This window comes from Cervus elaphus, chromosome 19 (genome assembly GCF_910594005.1).
Source record: "Cervus elaphus chromosome 19, mCerEla1.1, whole genome shotgun sequence".
Taxonomy (NCBI): Eukaryota; Metazoa; Chordata; class Mammalia; order Artiodactyla; family Cervidae; genus Cervus; species Cervus elaphus.
The window spans coordinates 24,360,387-24,381,125 of NC_057833.1; the positions used below are offsets into that span (position 1 = coordinate 24,360,387).

The following is a 20,739-nucleotide window of genomic DNA, read 5'->3' on the forward strand; positions in this document are numbered from 1 at the left end:
GGCAATCCTAAGGCAGTCAGGGTTGAGACCCATGGGACCCGCTCTTTACCGGGGTAGCCTTTCAACTGCAGACACTTATCTCGAGCCTGCCTTTAAGCACTGAGATCCATTCCCTACATGTAGTTTCCCACATATCACCCTTGCTGACTGCCTCTCAGCACCAGTTCATCAGTACCCATCCCGATGGTTCTGGTGTTTGGTGAAAGAATACCTGCCTCCCCTGTAGTCCATGAGATGGGTGGGCAGTGGCACTGTGTGACCACGTTTTGTGTCTCCCTATTGTGCAGTGCAGTGGACTGCATGTGGGCATGCTAAGTCACTTTGGTCGTGTCCAACTCTTTGTGACCCAGGGCATAGTAGCCTGCCAAGCTTCTCTGTCCGTGGGATTCTCTAGGTAAGAATACTGGAGTGGGTTGCCATTCCCTCCTCCAGGGGATCTTCCAACCCAGGGATCAAACCAACATCTCTTATGACTCCTGCATTGTCAGGCACGTTCTTTACCACTAGTGCTACCTGGGAAGCCCATGCAGTGAATTAGTGAAACCAAAAGAAAGAAAGAAAGAAAAACCATTTCATTTAGTTAACAGGATAGACTTAAATTCTACTTAAGGATAGTGAAAGTGAAGTCACTCAGTCGTGTCCGACTCTCTGTGACTCCATGGACTGTAGCCCACCAGGCTTCTCCATCCATGGGGTTTTCCAGGCAAGAATACTAAAGTGGGTTGCCATTTCCTTCTCCAGGGGATCTTCCCCACCCAGGGATCAAACCCAGGTCTCCTGCATTGAAGGCAGATGCTTTACCCTCTGAGCCACCAGGGAAGTCCTTGTTTTATCCAGGAAAGAAAATAACTGTTCGGGTACATGCCAAAAAGATGAATTAGAAAACTGGACTTGGTCACAGATTTTAGAACCTACAGGGCCACAGGGGGTAAGACATAATTAAAGCTATACATGAAAGAGATCTCAGTGTGAGAAACCAAGTATTTCCTTGTGAAGAAAAAATGAGGATAAACCATTTAGTCATTTTTCTTATGATAGATTATTCAGTGACTCTGGCGTAAGTCTGCCATGTTAGAAAATTTAATCACAGGTTACTTTAACTTCATTTAAGCTCTTAATGACTTAACACCTGTAAAATATCCTCAACCTAATTTCTCAAGTTCCTCTTTGAGAATTTTAAACATTGTTCTCTGTGTTATGAACTTAAACAGGCCAAATGTCTGAGAGTAGCAACAATAAGCCTGTTTCTTCCAGAGTTCCCAAAGAGGGAAAAGAACAAAAGTATACATGGATTTTTCCATGGATTTTCCAGGGGGAAATCTGTTCTGCCCTTGAGGAATAAGAGAAAGAAATCCAGCCCCTAAACACTAGCAAGTGAGACCTCTTCATACTCCCAAGGTCACATCTTCAGTTTCAAGAAAGTAGATAATAACTGTATGCAAAAAGGATCAATTATTGCTAGTCTAAATAAACTGTAGTTTTTGAGAGTTTAAAGACCTTTCTAGAAAGTAAGTCAAAAACTCTACAGATTTATTTAGCTCAGATACTAAAAACTACTTTGCATTTATACTTGATGTAAAAGTAAAGCAGGCTGAAAGTCGAAAAGACTTTTAAAAGGAAAATATTTACATCTGTCAATTTTTACTTCAAGAATTCTGAAATCTCCCTGAAGAGATCAACTGACTTTTATCTGGCTTTGTTTGTTTGTTTTTCCGTTTCAGCAAGCATCAATATCTTCCCTTTCCTTATCGTCACTGTCAGTTTTAATATAAAAATATTCTCAGATTAGCTTCTAAAGAGGCAAAGACAAGAATAGCTTGGGGAAATAAGAGAAAACTTGTTTATTAGGGGAGATGGGGGAGAAATGAATCCTTAAAGAGCTCTGATCCCTATTGGACAAGATATTGAAGACACAAGATATTTCTCTTAAATGCCCAGTAAGTATTAAAAGAATGTGTGTGTGTGTGTGTGTGTGTGTGTGTGTGTGTGTGTGACCACACTGTGATCTACATATTTTCTGGCTTCAGAACTGCTTTTCTTTCTCTTCAAATCATGTTCCAGAGAAGACAGTCTCATTACTCCTAGGTATGAGATTTTTCTTTCTTTTCTCAGTGGAGGATAGAAATGGAAAAGGTATATTTACTGTCAAATTTTTTTCAGAACACTCCATGACACTTAGCTTCTTAAAGAATAGATATCTTATAGCTGAGAAACTACATTTTATTTAAAACAGATGAGTGGAATGCCCAACAGTGGGACACAGCATATCTCTTAAGTAACATCCCCTCACCCATGTCAATTCATTTATCTGGCTGGTTATTAATATTCATTTTCTCATTTTGACCTTTCAATGTTCATGTAACATGATATTAGAAGGCAAACCAACCCCACGATGGGAAAATGAAGCTTTCCAAGTATACAAAAGAATGGAGCTACAAACCCATCCTTCTCAGCAGGCTGATCTAATCTGGGTAAAAGTACAACCAGTAACTGCCCTGAATCTGTCCATGGGGTGAGGGCTGCAGGAAGAGACAGCAGACCTTAGTCTAGGGCTACACTGTATTATTACTACACAAGCTGGTCTACTCTGTACCCTGATTAGTAACACCCAAAACTCTGACTCCGGGGGAAAAATGGTAAGCATAGACATTGTTGTTGCTGTTGGATAGTTGCTCAGTCGCATCTAACTCTTTGGTGACCCCATGGACTGTAGCCCGCCAGGCTCCTCTGTCCATGGGAGTTCCCAGGCAAGAATACTGGAGTGGGTTGCCATTTCCTTCTCCAAGGGATCTTCCCAATCCAGGGATCAAACCCACATCTCCTGCATTGGCAGGCCAGTTCTTTACCACTGAGCTACCAGGGAAGCTCCAAGCATAGACGTAGTGACATTTTAACATCCTTCTGATCCTGACTCTTGCAAAAACCTTAGATCTGAGGTAATGGTGAGGTGGATGTGGTGGGAGCACATACAAAGTACTAACAGGCTACCAGGTACTCATTTATGACACACTTCCCTCCCCAAACGTCTCCCTTCCAGTCCCTGAAATCTAGTACTTGTGTTCAAAATTTTTAAAAAGGGAATAATAAAGAATTAATGAGCACAGACTGATTACAGCCCTGCTGGGTTAGACTGCTGTCTCTGGATACTGTAATTTGCACAATGGCCATTTAATTGTCCTGTGCCTCTGTTACTTCATAGATAAAAACAGGGATTAGAAAGGACAGAAGCAAAAAAGATTGCTACAGAAATGTTTTAGATACTGATACTCTCAACTGCAAAGAAAGCTTCAGAGGAATAAAAAGAATGATTTTCGCATGAGATAAGTCAACTGACAAGGAACACGATTAGAGACCAAGTACTTACCAATAATAACAGTGTTGTCATCAGCAATTAGCAACTTGCTGTGGACATAGATAAGCTCAGTGACTAGGTTTCCTTCAAGCTCTGCATGTGTTCTAAGACCACAGAAGGATATATAATTTATCCACTGATTGCCAACTGTAAATTAAACAAGAAATCACTAAAATTAACATGACCAAGCTCAATAAAGGCATCTTAGATTTTACTGTCTTTCAAAACAAATATACCACTTCAACAGGTTGAGAATAGATTGTATGACATATATATGTATGTGTGCGTACATAATTTTAGAATGCACCTAGGATCTATTTTTACTTTCTGAAGAGTTTTATATTGCTCATATAAATGGAGATATAATTTCAAAATATCTTACTGAAGTGATTTCTATGAATCCCCAATGCTACATGATCCCAAAATAAATTCAAATATGAACATTTTATTTTAAAGACTTATTGAGTAACTACTGAAGAGTGATAATTGAAGTATAGCCACAGTGGGACAACTTAAGATTTGCATCTGTCTGGGTTGACACCTGCTGCTGTTTATTCTGTTATTTTTTAAAATTTACTTATTTGCCTGCATCAGGTCTTAGTTGCAACACTCGGGATTTTCATTGCATCTTGTGGGATTTTTTCATTGCGGCTTCTATTTGTGGCTCATGAGCTCATTAGTTGCAGTACATGGGCTTAGTCGCTCTGCAGCGTGTGGGATCTTAGTTTCCCAACCAGGGATCAAACCTGCATTTCCTGCATTGGATGACAGATTCTTTTTTCTTTTTTTTTTAAATTTATTTATTTGGCTGTGTAGGGTCTTGCTTGCAGCACATGGGCTCTTTTGTTGCTCCTCATAGTACATGGACTTCCTTGCTCTGGGGCATGTAGGATCTTACTTCCCCAACCAGGGATTGAACCCACATCCTCTGCATTGCAAGGCAGATTCTTAACCACTGGGCCACCAGGGAAGTCCAGATTCTTTTTTCTTAATCCAATTTTATTTTATTTATTCTTTTTGCCATTTTAAAAAAATTTAATTGGAGGCAAATTACTTTACAATATTGTGGTGGTTTTTGCCATACATTCACATGAATCAGCCATGGGTGTACATGTGTTCCCCATCCTGACCGTCCCTCCCACCTCCTTCCCCATCCCATCCCTCAGGGTCATCCCAGTGCACCAGCCCTGAGCACCCCATCTCATGCATCGAACCTGGACTGAAAATCTGTTTCACATATGATAATATACATGTTTCAATGCTATTCTCTCAAATCATCCCATCCTCGCCTTCTCCCACAAAAGTCTGTTCTTTACATCGGTGTATCTTTTGCAGTCTCGCATATAGGGTCATCGTTACCATCTTTCTAAATTCCATATATATGTGTTAATATACTGCACTGGTGTTTTTCTTTCTGGCTTATTTCACTCTGTAAAATAGGCTCCAGTTTCATCCACCTCATTAGAACTGATTCAAATGCATTCTTTTTAATGGTTGAGAAATATTCCATTGTGTATATGTACCACAGCTTTCTGCCAGTGGACGTCTAGGTTGCTTCCATGTCCTGGCTACTGTAAACAGTGCTGCGATGAACACTGGGGTGCACGTGTCTCTTTCAATTCTGGTTTCCTCGGTGTGTATGCCCAGCAGTGGGATTGCTGGGTTGTATGGCAGTTCTATTTCCAGTTTTTTTAAGGAATCTTCACACTGTTCTCCATAGTGGCTAGTTTGCATTCCCACCAACAGTGTAAGAGGGTTTGGATGGCAGATTCTTAACCACTGGACCACCAGGGAAGTCCCAACACCTGCTGCTGTTTAAATCAGATACAAGACGTGAATCCAAACTATCTGATGTATATACATACTTAGTAGCAAACTCAGGGCAAAGCAGCAGTTAAAATTTTACAGACTTTGGGTAAGTAAAAATGTTGACAATTAAATAACATTCTTCCTTCTAAATCATTAAAATTAGGGAAACAAAAAAATTCTAAGTACGTTTGACCTTGGAGAACTTATTTCAGAGCAAGAAGTACGAGGTTTGTACTTTAAAATGTTGCCCTCTCGTCGTGTGAAGGTCATTTATGTGATAAGAACTGTATTCCATATCAAACCAACCCATAATCATTACTCTGCCATGAGTGTTAGTCACGAGATTTTATGGCCCCCCTCTCACACAGCAGTTGTCCTGGATAAGCTAAGTGTGATACTAAGAATAAATGGAGTGGAACCAAAGCATCACAGATTGTTATAGAAGGAGAATATGAATTGTTAGAAGAGAAATTGAAGTATGCTGATAGAATCAATGGTAGTTCATATTTCATTTACTGAAGTTTCCAGGTATTACTGATGTTTTCTATTTTGCTGTTGATGTTACTCAGTGAACCTATTACATTTAGGTATCTTGGAAAGAAATTTTTTCACAGGTAATATATAGAGGTTCCTCCATTTATATATAGATAACCCTTCCCATATCTGATATTAACACAGACTATAAAGTCTGTATAATTAAAACAGTGCAGAACTGGTACATAGACAGCCAAACCAGTGTCTGAAATTGAAAGTCCAGAAATAGACCCAAGTAAGTATGGAAATTTTGCATATGATACAGGTTGTAGCTCTAGGAAAAGGGCTTTTTAACAAAAGGTGCTAGTATAATTGCATAGCTATTTGAAAGAGATAAAAATTATATACATTCCTTCCAGCAATCATAAAAACTCTAAATAAAGCAGAGATGAAAATGTAAGCATATGAAACCATACAGGTGTTAGAAGAAAACCGAGTGAATTCCTGGTAACCTGAGTATATGGGAGGCTTCTAACTATCTAGAGGCAATAAAAGAAAAGATCAATAATGCTGGCTAAAAAAAACAAAACAAACTCATTTGCATGACATGGAACACAAAAAGCAAAAACAAAAGGCAAAGGACTTCCCTGGTGATCCAGTGGTTAAGCAGCTACCTTCCAATTCAGGGGCCACGGGTTCAGCCCCTGTACCAGGAAGATTCCACATGCTGCAGAAAAAGGAAACCAGGGTGCCACAACGACTGAGCCTGCGCTCTGAAGCCCCAGAGCCGCAACTGCTGAGACCGCATGCTGCAACTACGGAAGCCCTAGAGCCTGTGCTCTGCAACAAGAGAAGTCCCCACTCGCTGCAACCAAAGAAAGGACTTGCAAGGCATTGAAGACCTAGCGCAGCATAATAAAGAAATAATTTTAAAAATAACTGAAGGGAGAAAAAGATCAAAGTCTTCATAGAAAAATAGGTAAAAGACATGGACAATTCAAACACACAAAAACATACATTTGAAAAGACAGTCATCTTCACTCATAATGAACAGAAATGCAAATTAAAACTATACTGAGAAACCATTTCTTAACCTATGAGATTGACCAAAAAAAAGAAAGAAAGATAACATATTCTGTTGTTGAGACTGGGTTGAAGCAAGCTCTCTCTTACATTGATGCTGAAAGTGCAAATTGGTATAAACTTGGAGGGGGATTTGTCAATATCTAACAAAATTATCTATAGCCCAGCATTTCCACTCTAGAAACTTACCCTAAATATACAGTTCCAACAAATAAGAATGTATGTATACAAAGCTACTAATTATATTATTGTAATTGAAAAATATTGAAGATAACCTAAATGCTCACACAGAGAATGATTGGATTAACTATGGCCAATCTATACATGGGAGACTATGCGAAGGTAGAAAGGAATGAAACTCTCTATGAACTGATCTCCAGGATGGACTGTAAATTTAAAAAGAGCAAATACACAAGAGAATATGTGGTATGTTATTCTTATGAAAGAGATTTGGAGAAATAAGAAAATATACATGTTTCTGCTCATTTGTACAAAAAGAAACACAGCCCAAATAACTTAGAAACTGAAAAAAATTGTTACCAATAGAGGATGAGTAGATTAGGGTGAGAAAGACGGTGGGAAGAAACCGGAAGGAGGTATAGAGGAGTGACGCTTGTCCAAGCATGTCTGTCTTTTGTGCAGTTCTGACTATTGGAAGTTTATTGCATACACTCAAAAAAGAAAAAAAAAATCAGGAAAGATATGGGAAAAAGAACCCCAAATGAAATACAAACTAAAGCAAGTGAACTTAACTGCTTTTCAAATTAAAACCATAATCCAAGGATACCTGGAACACTAGCTTTTGATGATATATACTCTTAGGCTAAAGACAAAAAGAACTATAAACAAATACTGGATTCTAGTGAGATATATTTTTCACAGTATTTGGGCTAGCAATTTCTGTGTATTCTAAGATTGAGGGAATATATATATATTTTAGATAATAGAAGTAGGTTTCTTATTGTGAGATAAGGAAGTTATAAAAATAGAGAGATGGCAAGAAGGAATCCTGTGGCATGGGACTGAAATGATAAGTATCAGTATGGAGATTAGATGATAGGTAGATGATAGATAGATGGACAGATAGATAATGTGTATGCAAAAAGCCCATAGCAGTAATATCCCAGTAGCAATGATCATACCTCCTACCCAGAATTTGGTTTCTAAATACCACTTTCCACTGTGCGTGCATGGGTACTCACTTGTGTCCTACTCTTTGCAACCTCGTGGACTGTAGCCTGCCAGGCTCCTCTGTCCATGGAAATTCCCAGGCAACAATACTACAGCAGAGTGCCATTCCCTTCTCCAGGAGATCTTTCTGACCCAGGGATTGAACCCTTGTCTGTTGCATCTCCTGCTTTGGCAGATGGGTTCTTTACCAGCTGAGCAACCAGGGAGTGAACCTATATAAGTTCTTGAAGAAATAGGTTGATTGCCGGGCTAGTTATGGGAATGTATAAGATGGGTCTGAAACCTTTGTGCCAATGAAAACACTCCATATCTACTCCCCATTCATCCTTGCTATGAAATAATTCCTATGGAGTGGCAGAAATCTTTATTTCTTTATGAATAGGGCCTTTAAAAAGAAAGCTCAGGGTGAGTACCAGTCACAGGGACCAAAACGAAGATAAGGGTTCCAAGCTAGAAAGTAGATATGTTGTGTCCTGTCAAAAGAGGTGAACAGATCCACCACCCACTCTTGTGAGAAGAAAAAGCAAATTGAGAAATTACTTTGGCCAGTACAGTCATCCCTCAGTATCCACAGGGTACTGGTTCCAGGATCCCCAAGGATGAAAAAAATCTGCCCTACTCTAGTCCTTTATGTTAGTATAAAGTTGTATACCGTTTCCACGTGATGTACGCACATCCTCCTGTACACTTTAAATCATCTCTAGATTATTTACAATACTTAATACAATGTAAGTGCTATGCGAATAGTTGCCTGCTTGTGGCAAATGCAAGTTTTGCCTTTTGGAACTTTCTAGGTTTTTTTCCCCTCAAATATTTTCAATCTGTGGTTGGTTGAATGTGGGCTGGGGAACCTGCAAAGTACAGCTGAGTGTAGATTATTCTGTGAAGGAAACTGACTCAACAGAGTAACAAAGTTGGTGATGTTTAACTTGTGGTGTGAGAATATACTGAAACAGTGTCTTCTGAATAAAACATGAGAAAGCCAGGAGCATGACAGGTATTAATAAAGAGCAATAGGCAGAAAATAATCATAGGGGCTTCCAAAGTACATGTCATGGAGGTATTTGAGAACCTGGAGTTTTATATAGGCCTCCAAGACATATTTATTGTGAACGGTGGTGTGTATATAGCTTGAAAGATGAGAAATCTGATACAACAGACTAAGTTTATCAGGACATTTTGTGAAAGGGCTTGGAGTTGTTACAGGCGTTTGCTGCTTAAACAAGCACTTCTTATATGTACATTTCTAATCCTGACTGAATACCTCTAGACCTTGTGTTAAATTATACTAAATTGGCTGCTAAAATGCCATAATTCACAACAATTATAAAAATGATAAAGAAATGCTTTAAGTTAAACACTAAATCCCTGAAGATTAGCATATCAGAAAATTATACACTAATCACAGCTGGTTTTCTTTTCAGGAATTCCAACATATTCGTAGCAGCAGTTTTGTTATTTCTAAAGAACTGAAACAGGAGAAAACTACAGTTCTCTATCCAATTAGAGATTAGCTAGTTCATGTATTTAAAACCCACTATACTTTTATGAAAGCAAAGCCAATAATACAACACTGTACCTCAAAAAGGGGCATTATGTAATTAATCTATTCTTCCATGTTTAGAGTATGTGCATTTCCCCACAGAGATGCCTGATTTTGACTTGTTCCCAGGGTACTTGGAACTCGTTTTGTAAGAGGGCTTAACATTGAAATTACTTCTTATGCTAAAATCCAATTTTTCCCCTGAATAGGCAAAGGAAGGAAAAGGGTCCAGAGTCAAAGGAAATGCTTATAATAAGCTCAGGATATATTTACGGTTGAGAAACTAAATGATAGTCTTGTTCTGACTCTTTATTTTCCTATAACCTCACCTTTGCATTTTTACTAGCCACTGTCATTACTGAATGACTGTCCTGATTTTATTTCTTTTTTAAAGATGTACCCATTTTTATCTCCTCTCAAATTTCATGGTTTTTTTTCTGCCGCACCATATGGCATGTGGGATCTTAGTTCTCTGATCAGGGATCAACCCTCACCCTTGCAGTGGAAGCAGAGTCTTAACCACTGGAGAAGTCCCCTGATTTTGTTTTTTTTAAGTGTATTCTTTTTTTTTTTTCATTTATTTTTATTAGTTGGGGGCTAATTACAATACTGTAGTGGTTTTTGTCATACATTGACATGAATCAGCCATTGATTTACATGTATTCCCCATCCCAATCCCCCCTGATTTTGTTTTTATCAAGAGATCTTTTAGAACCTTACTCATTCACTATCACTTCATTTTAAGCCTTTACCCTAGAGATAGGGTAATAATCTGGTAAATCTGTGTGTGTGAGTGCTTAGTTGCTTCAGCCGTGTATGACTTAGTGACCCTATGAACTGTAGCCCGCCAGGCTCCTCTCTCTGTCCATCGGGTTTTTTTTTTCACAGCAAGGATGCTGCAGTGGGTTGCCATGCCATCCTCCAAGGGACCTGCCTGACCCAGGGGTCAAATCCGCGTCTCCTCCATCTTCTGCATTGCAGGCAGATTCTTTACCCCTGAGCCACCAGGAAAGCCCCTGGTAAATTTACGTCCTGGGTAAAATTAGATATAACTTTTCAAAGTATTTATTATTGGTGATGTACATGTCTTATGTCCAAAGTTCTTTCTCAAGATTTTTAGATTGAAGAGACCATTTGTGAAAAATCACTGAACATTAAACAGAAATAGATAAGTTTAAACATATAGTCCTAAAGGCTTACTTCATTATTTTTACAACTTCCAGATCATTTAAAAATCCACCGGCCATAAAATTTGCTTCTTTAAAGTATGCAATTCAGTGTCTTTTTAAAAAAAGGTATAGTCACAAAGCTGTACCATCATCACCACTATCCAATTTTAAGGTATTTTAATTACTCCAAAAATAAAAGCCATACCCATTATATTTGCCTATTTTTGGCCACAAGACTCAGGATTTTCTGGCATTCCTGGCATTGGGAATCTGCTCCAACAAAGCAGTAGTAGTTTTCTTTTGTTGGTTTAATTTTCCTTCATTTTTTTGTGTGTGTGAACATGTTTTCAATTCTCTTGGGTATATTCTACGGAGCAGAATTGCTAAGATATGGTAACTCTTGCAGAATGAAATGGCAATCCACTCCAGTATTCTTGCCTGGAAAATTCCAGGAGCCTGGTGGCCTACAGTCTCTGGGGTTGCAAAGAGTGGGCCACGACTGAGCAACTGAGCACATGTTAGCTCTCTGTTTAACTTTTGGGGAACTACCGAACTGCTTTCCAAAGAGTCCACACCATTTTGAATTCCCAACAGCAATGTAAGAGGATTCTAAAATCTTCATATTCTCATCATTATCTTTTATATGTCTTAAATCACAGCCATCTTAGTGGACATGAAGTTGTATCTTATGATTTTTACTTGAATTTCTCTAATGACTAATGATGTTGAGTATCTTTTCATATGTTTATTGGCCATTTGTATATCTTCTTTGGAGAAATGTCTATTTAGATTCTTGGTCCACTTTTTAATTGGATTATCTCTTTATTGTTGACTTGTAAATGTTCTTTTGTGTATTCAGGATATGAATCCCTTATCAGATATATGATTTGCAAACATTTTTTCAGTCTTTTTTTCCCAGTTCCTTGATAGTGTCCATTGGAACATAAAAGCTTTTATGCCTGTTGAAATCCAACTTAATCTATTTTTACATTTTTGTTGTAAAGCCAAGAAATATATGTTAATACAATGTCAGAATGATTTTTGTCTGTTTTTTTCTAAGAGTTTTTACATTATAGGCCCTGATCCATTTTGACTTATTTTTTTGTATATGGTGTAAGGTCCAACTTCATCTCTTTGTATGTGAATATCCAGCTGTTCAAAGACCATTTCAGGACAGGGAATTGTTCTGAAACCCTTGTTGAAATTCAAATGACCATAGTCATAAGAACTTATTTTTATATTCTCAGTTCTATTCCTATGACCTATATGTCTATCCTTATAGCAGTACCACACTGGTTTTATTACTGTAGGTTTCTAGTAAGTTCTAAAATTGAGAGTGTGAGTCCTCCAATTTGTTCTTTTTCAAGAAAAGCTGATTCATTGGATAAGACTCTGATGCTGGGAAAGACTGGGGGCAGGAGGAGAAGGGGGTGACAGAGGATGACATGGTTGGATGGCATTACTGACTCAATGGACGAGTTTGAGCAAGCTCCGGGAGGTGGTGAAAGACAGTGAAGCCTGGTGTGCTACAATCCATGGGGTCACAAACAGTCGGCAACAACAGAGGCTGATTGAACAACAACAGAGGCTGTCTGGGCTATTCTAAATGCCACAATCATTTTTTCTGCATTCTTTTTTTCTGCTCCTCAGACTGGGTAATCTCAGTTGACCTATCTTTAAGTTTGTTGACTTACCTGCCTACTCCAGTATGCTACCGAATTCTCTAATGCATATTTTATTTCAATTTATATTTGATCATTTTTTTGTAAAAAAATTTTTTTTAATTAAAAAATTTTAGTTTTTATGGTTTCTATTTGGAGAGTGATTGTTTTTATACTTCTCTTTAGTTCCTTAGATTTATTTCCTTCAGTTTTTTGAACATAGTCAAACTAGCTATTTTAAAGTCTTTCAAACTGTCTGTCAGGTCAAATTATGACTATTCTCTGAGGACTGTGGGAAGATGGGAGCTTTCAACCTATTCGGCTCCTCCCAGTAGCTGCCAGGCTACTGGTTTCCTTTCACAGTGATAAGGAGTTGGTTTTCAAGGCTGCCATGGAACTGAGGAGAAGGGGATGGGCACATGGCAAATTAAAAAGCTTGCTGCTTTTACCAAGATTCTGCTGTCCTTCTTGAGTAAACAAATTGTTACATGCCCTTGGTTAATTTCCCAAGTTCTGCAGAAGTTGATTTTTGACAATTTTTGTGAGCATTTTTGTTGCTTTTATTTAGGAGTGGATTTGGGGGTGTCCCTGCTATGCCATGGGGCTTCCCTCGTGGCTCAGATGTAAAGAATCTGCCTGCAATACAGGAGACCTGGGTTCAATCCCTGGGTCAGGAAGACTCCCTGGAGAAGGAAATAGGTACCCATTCCAGAATTCTTGTCTGGAGAATCCCATGAACAGAGGAGCCTGGTGGGCTACAGTCCACAGGGTTGCAAAGAAGCGACTTAGCATGCACGCATGTAGGAGGCCAGATACATACTTGTTGGCCAAGTCCTCATCCTTAAAGCAGGGATGACCCCTTCCTGTTTACTTTCTAGGACTGTGGTGAGGGATCACAGGAGAAGATACACATGAAGTCATTTTTTAAAATTTAATTTTTAATTGTAGTATAATTACAATATTGTCTTGGTTTTTGCTATGCATCAGTGTGAATCAGCCATAGGTATACACGTGGGGTCTTTTGAGGTGCCTTACAAATTCCACTTCTTACGAAAACAATTACTATAAGTAAATAAAAACAAATTATAAAAACTGTAAAAATAGGGACTTCCTCGGCCATCCAGTGGTTAAGACTCAGCTTTGCACCACAGGGGGTTTGCATTCTACCCCTGGTTAGGGAGCTAGGAACCCAAAGACTGCAGGGTATGGCCAAAAAAATACAAAGTGTAAAAAGTTTTTAAAAATTTATAAAAATACTCTCATTTTTATCACTTATGCATCTCATACTGTGATGAGATTTGAACAACTGTTTAGACTATTTAGTGAAAATAAGTAATTTATTTCTGCTAAGCATTTTGTGGGCTATCTTTCGTGAAGAGTTCTATAACCACACTGTAAAAACACTAATAATATGTCCTAAGAAACAACCATGCAGGAAAAGAAAAGCGGTTACTCACTCTCTGCTTTTAATTGTCCAAGGATGGAATTTTCTCCTCTGCACATGGTTCTGAAAATACATAAAGGAAAGAAACAATTAAAGAGATTTCAAAGGAATCAATCCCAATTGCAATAACCTAATCCAAGCAAAAACAGAGCAAGTGCTTTTATGACAAGATGCTACATAGGCTTTTTAAAAGTAAAAAAAAAAAAAAAAAAATGAGTGTCACTTCTGTTACTGATGGGACAAGTTGTTTTGAGGTGGATAAATGAAAAGTTACAAAATTGATATTAGATTTCAGAAAGTGAAAATGTTAATCACTCAGTTGTGTTTAACTCTTTGTGACACCATGGACTGTAGCCCACCAGGCTCCTCTGGAATTTTCCAGGCAAGAATACTGGAGTGGGTAGACATTCCCTTCTCCAGGGGGTCTTCCTGACCCAGGGATCGAATCTGAGTCTCCTGCATTGGCAGGCAGATTCTTTACATCTGAGCCACCAGGGAAGCCCAGAAAGAGATGTTGTTTTTAAAAGATGGATTATGAATGAGTTTTCCCTCTTAGAAAAGGTGGCATTAGTTCCTTTGGAATTAAAGAAACTACTGTACCTGAGCTCTCTCCGTAAAGATAGAAAATCCCTTAAAAGTGAAAAGTATAGTCTCGAATAGCTGACTCTTCTAATGGTTTTGTTTCTCAAGACTCTGATAATAGGCAATGAATTAGACTGACAAAACAAAAAATTCTATGCTCCATTTGCTTGCTCTATGAAAGTAATTAAAAATACACTTATGTCTAGGAAATGCTGATATTATTAAAGATGATGCCAGCAAATAGAGATGTTTTTGCATAATAAAAGGTTATAGTTTCGGTTGCTGAACAAAAGCCAAACATGTTATTTCATTCAGCTGGTTCAAACCCAAGAAAACAGTCATAGAAAGTAATTACAATTGACAATATTCCAAAAATAATATTAGCATGGCAAATGAAGTGGATAAAACCAAATTAAACATTATGTCAGTGCCTTAAATACTTCAAAAGCTTTGTTTGTCATGTTATAAATCAGATAATATGAGAAGTGGGCAAATCTTCAAGTGTATAGACCAAAGCACAGGGAAAGTTTTCTCATACTGTCACCGGGCAAAATCACCCCAGGAGAAACAAAACATCTTTACTTGAAACCCTGGCAGACAGAACGATACATGCTTGAAAAGTCAGAAAGAAACAAGAGGACTAGAGAAAAGATTTCCACCACAGTGGTACACTCAAACCACGGGAAGGCCTTAGATCCTGCAAGGGCTGCCTCTAGGGAAGAGGACAGAAGCCAGAGCGCATCTAAGCCCCCACCTCCAATCTGACCAGGGCCCTGACCCTTATCTGCTTCACACTCTGGGGGTTTGGGACAAAATCTTATGTGTCCCTTCCCCACAAAAGAACTTGATTAGAAAGGTGGGAAACTATAAGTGATTCTGAAAAACAGGACATTAAAAGAAAATATCCAAGTGCTAGTTCTTGCTCTGACATATGATCCTGAGTGGGGCACTTTTGTGTCTCAGGACACAGGGTCTGTAACTGGGAGCTGGATTTATGCCAGGGCTGTTGCATTTACTTTCTACTAGGTCACTCTTCTCAGCTGAGTGACCCAGAAAGAATGCGTCAGGGGGGTGGGGGTGGGGTTTCCAGGGGGCGTGGTTTCCATCACTCTGCACCACCTCGCTACACCGCCCACCAGCTAGGACCTCTCAGCCCTTTCATCATCATCTCCTCGCCAAATCTGAAGCCTCGTGGGCCTTTTTGAGTCAATGTGGACTCTCTGCTTTTCAGAATACTGAGAACAGGACTTCGCATTCTCCCTAAAATTCTAACAATGAGATGGTAGGGAAAACAGAATTAAAACTCCAGGAGACAGGAAAGAACCTTCATGCTTCACTTACTGGCAGAGACTATTATTACCAACCTTGTTGAAGGATTGCTGCCTAAAATACTCATAAACCATCATGTGCAAATCATGTCACTGTAAGCATTTATTTTTTTTCTTTTATCTACTTACTGCAAAGAATATGGAAAGCTCAATAACTATTTATGGCTTGAAGATAATTTTTAAATTATCTTTAAAATTAATTATGTATAAAGAACTTTATATCTATATAAAGTTTTATATAGATATAAATTGTATCTATAATTTATATAGATAATATACATTGATTTATAATATATATTAATATGTACTCAATCCCTGGTGGCTCAGTGGTAAAGAATCCACCTGCCAATGTAGGACATGTGGGTTTGATCCCTGGGTTGGGAAGGTCACCTGGAGCAGGAAATGGCAACCCACTCCAGTATTCTTGCCTGGGAAATCCCATGGACAGAGGAGCCTGGCGGGCTACAGTCCACGGGGTTGCAAAAGAGTCAGACACAACTTAGCAACTAAACAACAAATAGCAACAACAAATAACTAAAATGTTAGTATTTTTATATTTGTATATATATTGTGTGTGTATATATATCTTATAAATGGAGATATGCACTCTCTCTATATATATATATGTGATAGGCAATTAGTATAAGAGAGAGACTAATATTTTAGTTCTTTTATACTTACCAAGTGTCCTAGGCCTACCATTTAAGATTTTAGGCTCTATTTGAGTTTTATCAATTAGTGAACAGGCCAAGATTCAAATGCAAAACAACGAAATGTGTCCATCTGCTCAACGCTCCATTGAGTAGATGTGGAGAGACATTTCCATGCCTCTGGCCAGTTTACATGCGTGACTGACTGCAAGCTGAAAACAGAGGACTGCAGAACTTTGGCACCTGTAGTTGAAGTGCATTATTGCCTGTAGAGCATTTCCTCCACCGGTTGAAATGTCTCCTTCAAAACCTGGCAGAAGTGGTATCACGACATACACCCGGTATCTCTGGCTTCCCCTGCAAAAGTCAGACGCAGAGAGTTTCATCACAAGGAAAAAAAAAAAAAGACACAGTCACGGTTAAAAATGACAGCCAAGCAGTTCACACGGTTTTGGGGACTGAGTGAATGGCTTCCCACAATACCCTCTATCACGTTCCAGGCATGTTGCTAGACTGGAAGCCAGAACCGGCTATCAGGCTAACCATTCGTTAACAACCTGAAAAATAAGCTACACTTGGCAGGAAAGTGGGAACTATATCCACTATCTCTCTACAGCACAATCCTTCCTAGGACAAAATTCCTTGTAAGAAGGCCTTGCGTGGATTCCATGGAAGTTGGAGAGGTTACAATAAAGTTTTGAAAAGATATTATTCTAACCATTGCCTGCGGACAGTAGGCATTCAGTTAGCAATCACTGAGTAAATGAGTTCCCACAGCCTAAATCTCAGGGGAAAAACAAGATATTGGACCCAGGATATTTTCCAGTGCAGAAATCATCATTCAGAAGCTCTGATTCATCCCTGAAAACTCTGCTTCAAATGCAAAATGTTTCCCTGGGCCCATCAAGAATTTTAAGTAACTGATGTTGAGTTTTAAATCTCCTGCATATACGAAATATTTCTTGGCTCACTCTCCCAACTGATTAACAACAGCCTTTGAAAGAAAAGCCTTTGAGTTGCCTTTGCTAACTCAAGGATGTAACAAATGTTTAGAAGAAGAAAGCGTGGCTCCTTACTTTGATCTGCGTTCAGAAAATCGGAAATTTGGAGAACTATATTCAAATAGATCCTGCCTCCTTGGAGGCGAGACTGTTAATGTCCTTATCTCTGGAAGACAGACAGGAAGAAGAGCAAGTCTGGAGGTGGCCATGGTAGCCACTATGGTCAGAATCTCACCCGTTTATCTGAGAAGTCTACATTCACACAAAGATGTTGCTGCAGCTTAATTTTCAAATCGGAATCTCCCTAAACTTTTCATAATACATAATTCCTAAAATGCATTTTCTTTTAAACTGCTACATTTTTCTTTTTTAAAAAAAACTGCTACACATTTATTTTGGGTGAATATTATTACTACTCTTAGAGGGATCAGACTTAATTACTGAGGTCTCTGATGTCAGCTTACTGTAGGAAGACTTAGGGAAAGTGTGGCTCGAGGCAGAAGCCACAGCCAACAGGACAGAGTCTGGAGGCCTTTGAGCTTAACTGCAGAGCCTAGAAATGAGGAAATCTGAACTAGGGTACTGTAATGGCATGAATTAATCACTAGATGGCAAACACAGTTTGAGTTGGAAATTTTTTTAAAAAAAGATATAAACTGTTAAAAGTTCTCTGTCAGGTAAGGGTAAGAAGCTCACATTCCTAGATATTAAGCTAGAAAATGGGAAGAACAGAAAGAATACCTAAGCCACTGTCCCACAGCTGGTATTTAAAAGTCCAAATGAATTTTACAGTTGAAAATTGACACCATCTGGCCTCAACAAGCTGGTCTGAGTGCAATGGTGTTTATCATTAATTGATCACAGCCAGTTACAGACATCTCTGGAGAAGGAAAGGGCAACCCACTCTAGTATTCTTGCCTGGGAAATTTCATGGACAGAGAAACCTGGTGGGCTATGGTCCATAGGGTCGCAAAGAGTCAGACACAACTGAAGTGACTAAGCATGCATGCACATGGTCTCAACTGTCTTTACAAAATCACCTTTAGTCTGATCCTCCCAGGCCCACACTCCAGTGATGGGACACCGCTGCCCTCTGTTCAGAGGTACACCCGCACTAAGCAGGTTAGCCGACCTAACTTGTCTGCCCCCGAGCCTGGATGACCTTCTCCTCGCAGAACCCCTCTTTCTCTTGCAGGACTGATGACCAGCTCTTCGCACCAGGCCATCCTGGATATGCCAGTCAGAACTGACTTGCTTCTGCCTTCACATTCCTGCTGCACATGGCTGGCATGCCTCCTCAGCACCTTCTTTGCTTTACACAACAGTGACAGGTACCTCTGCTGGCTAGAATATGTGATATGCCTTTTTGAAACACAGGACGTATGTCCACTTAGCTTTCTATTTTGGGCAGTGCCCACCAGAGGACCTTTGCACAAAGCATGCACCTGGTACTGTTTGCTTTGAGAGGATGGGGTCTGGTTGGAAGAATGTTTGCTTCTGGAATACCTCTGATAGGCAAGAGGTTCAACAAGATATTTTTCTTTAAATTAGATTACATTATTAGTTGAATTTTTTTATTGTGGTAAAACATAAGTGTTAGTCAATCAGTCGTGTCTGACTCTTGGGACCCCATGGACTCTAGCCCACCAGACTCCTCTGTCCATGGAATTTTCCAGGAAAGAATACTGGAGTGGGTTTTCATTTCCTTCTCCAGGGGATCTTCCCAACCCAGGGATCGAACCCAAGTCTCCTGCACTGCAGGCAGATTCTTTCATATCTGAGCCACCAGGGAAGCCAGTGGTAAAATATATGTAACATAAAATTTACCATTTTAACCAATTTGAAGTGTACCATTCAGTGTTCTCATTACTTTCACATCTTGTGCAACCATCCTGATCTCTATTTGCAAAAGTTTTTCATAAGCCCAAATAGAAACTCTGATAATTTTGCAATAACTTCCAATTTCCCCTCCCAGCAACCTCTGGCAATGTCTAATCTACTTTCTGTCTCTAGAAATTTGCCTGGTCTAGATATTTTCAGCTAAGCGAAATCAAACAGTATTCGACCTTTTGTGGCTGATTTTATTTCACTTAGCATAATATCTGTCAAGATTCATCCATGATGTAGCATGAGTCAGAATTTCCTTCCTTCTTATGGCTGAATAATATTCTGTTACATGTAGAGACCACATTTGGTTTATCTTGTCATCTGTAGGTGGGCACCTGTGATAGTTCCAGCTTTTGGCTATGGTGAATAATGCTGCAGTGGATTTGTTATCATTGTTGTTCAGTCGCTAAGTTGTGTCTGACTGTTTGCAACCTTGGGAACTGTAGCATGTCAGGCTTCCCCATCCTTCACTCTCTCCCAGAGTTTGCTCAAGCTCCTGTCCATTGTATCGATGTTGCCATACAACCACCTCATCCTCTGTCACCCCCTTCTCCTGCCTTCAACCTTTCCCAGCATCTGGGTCTTTACCAATGAGTCAGCTTTTCACATCAAGTGGCCAAAGTACTGAAGCTTCAGCTTTGGCATCAGTCCTTCCAGGGAACATTCAAGATTGACTTTCTTTAGGATTGACTAGTTTGATCTCCTTGCTGTCCAAGGGACTCTTGAGAGTCTTCTCCAGCATTGCAATTTGAAAACATCATTTCTTCAGTGCTCAGCAGGGAATGTGGGCATATAATATTTGAGTCCCTGTTTTCATTTATTTTATATACCCAGGAATGGTGTTACTGAGTCACATAGTTATTTTATATTTAGCTTTTTGAGGAATCACCAAATAAATTACGTTTTTGAGTGGATAACATATGCTCACAGAACAAGTCTTCAGAAGTAGAAGATTAGACAATGAAAAAATCTCTTTTTCACTCCTTTGTCTCTAGCCTTTATTTCCCCTCCCTAAGGGCAATTCGTATTACCTTTCATGTTCTTTCAGAAATAGTCTATGAACTTATAAACATATATATGTATTCTTTCCTTCCACACAAATGTTAGAATACTATAAACACATTTCTGAATTAAAAAAAAATAATATATCTTGTATCCTGGAAATTCTTTGATATTTGCACTTAGAGAGATGCCCATTTTAAAAAACAAAATGACAGTATTCCAAATCCATGCCATAATATTTAAACCAGTTCTCTTTTGGTGGGCATTGAATCATTTCAAATTTTTTGCTACTCCAAAATTTCAAAATACCTATTTTGCTATGTGTGCTGACACACATAAGTTGTTTTTCACATTGGTTAGAAAAATTTCAGAAGTAACATTTTTGGTCTTGAATACGAAGTATTTGTTATTCTGTTTGTAAAAGATAGTTCCCTTGTATCCTTGTGTTTTTTCAAAAGCAAAGATGACTTCAAAATGTAGACATTTGGAAATGTCCTATAAAAATCTTCTATCTTTAGACAAAACATTCTTGAAGAGTCAGTTTGTAGAAATCAGACTATTCA

General features: G+C 38.9%; 1 protein-coding gene across 5 annotated transcripts in view; it reads right to left on the bottom strand.

The window, feature by feature from the left end:
* Positions 1-20,739, bottom strand: part of PLD1 (phospholipase D1) — a 225,217-nt gene that overhangs the window by 21,027 nt on the left and 183,451 nt on the right. For all 5 annotated transcript variants that reach the window (XM_043875453.1, XM_043875456.1, XM_043875454.1 and 2 more), the window contains 3 exons: positions 16,530-16,643; positions 13,740-13,789; positions 3,365-3,499 (listed from right to left, as the gene is read on the bottom strand). In XM_043875453.1, the coding sequence (XP_043731388.1) occupies positions 3,365-3,499; positions 13,740-13,789; positions 16,530-16,643 (299 nt within the window). The remainder of the gene's footprint in view (positions 1-3,364; positions 3,500-13,739; positions 13,790-16,529; positions 16,644-20,739) is intronic.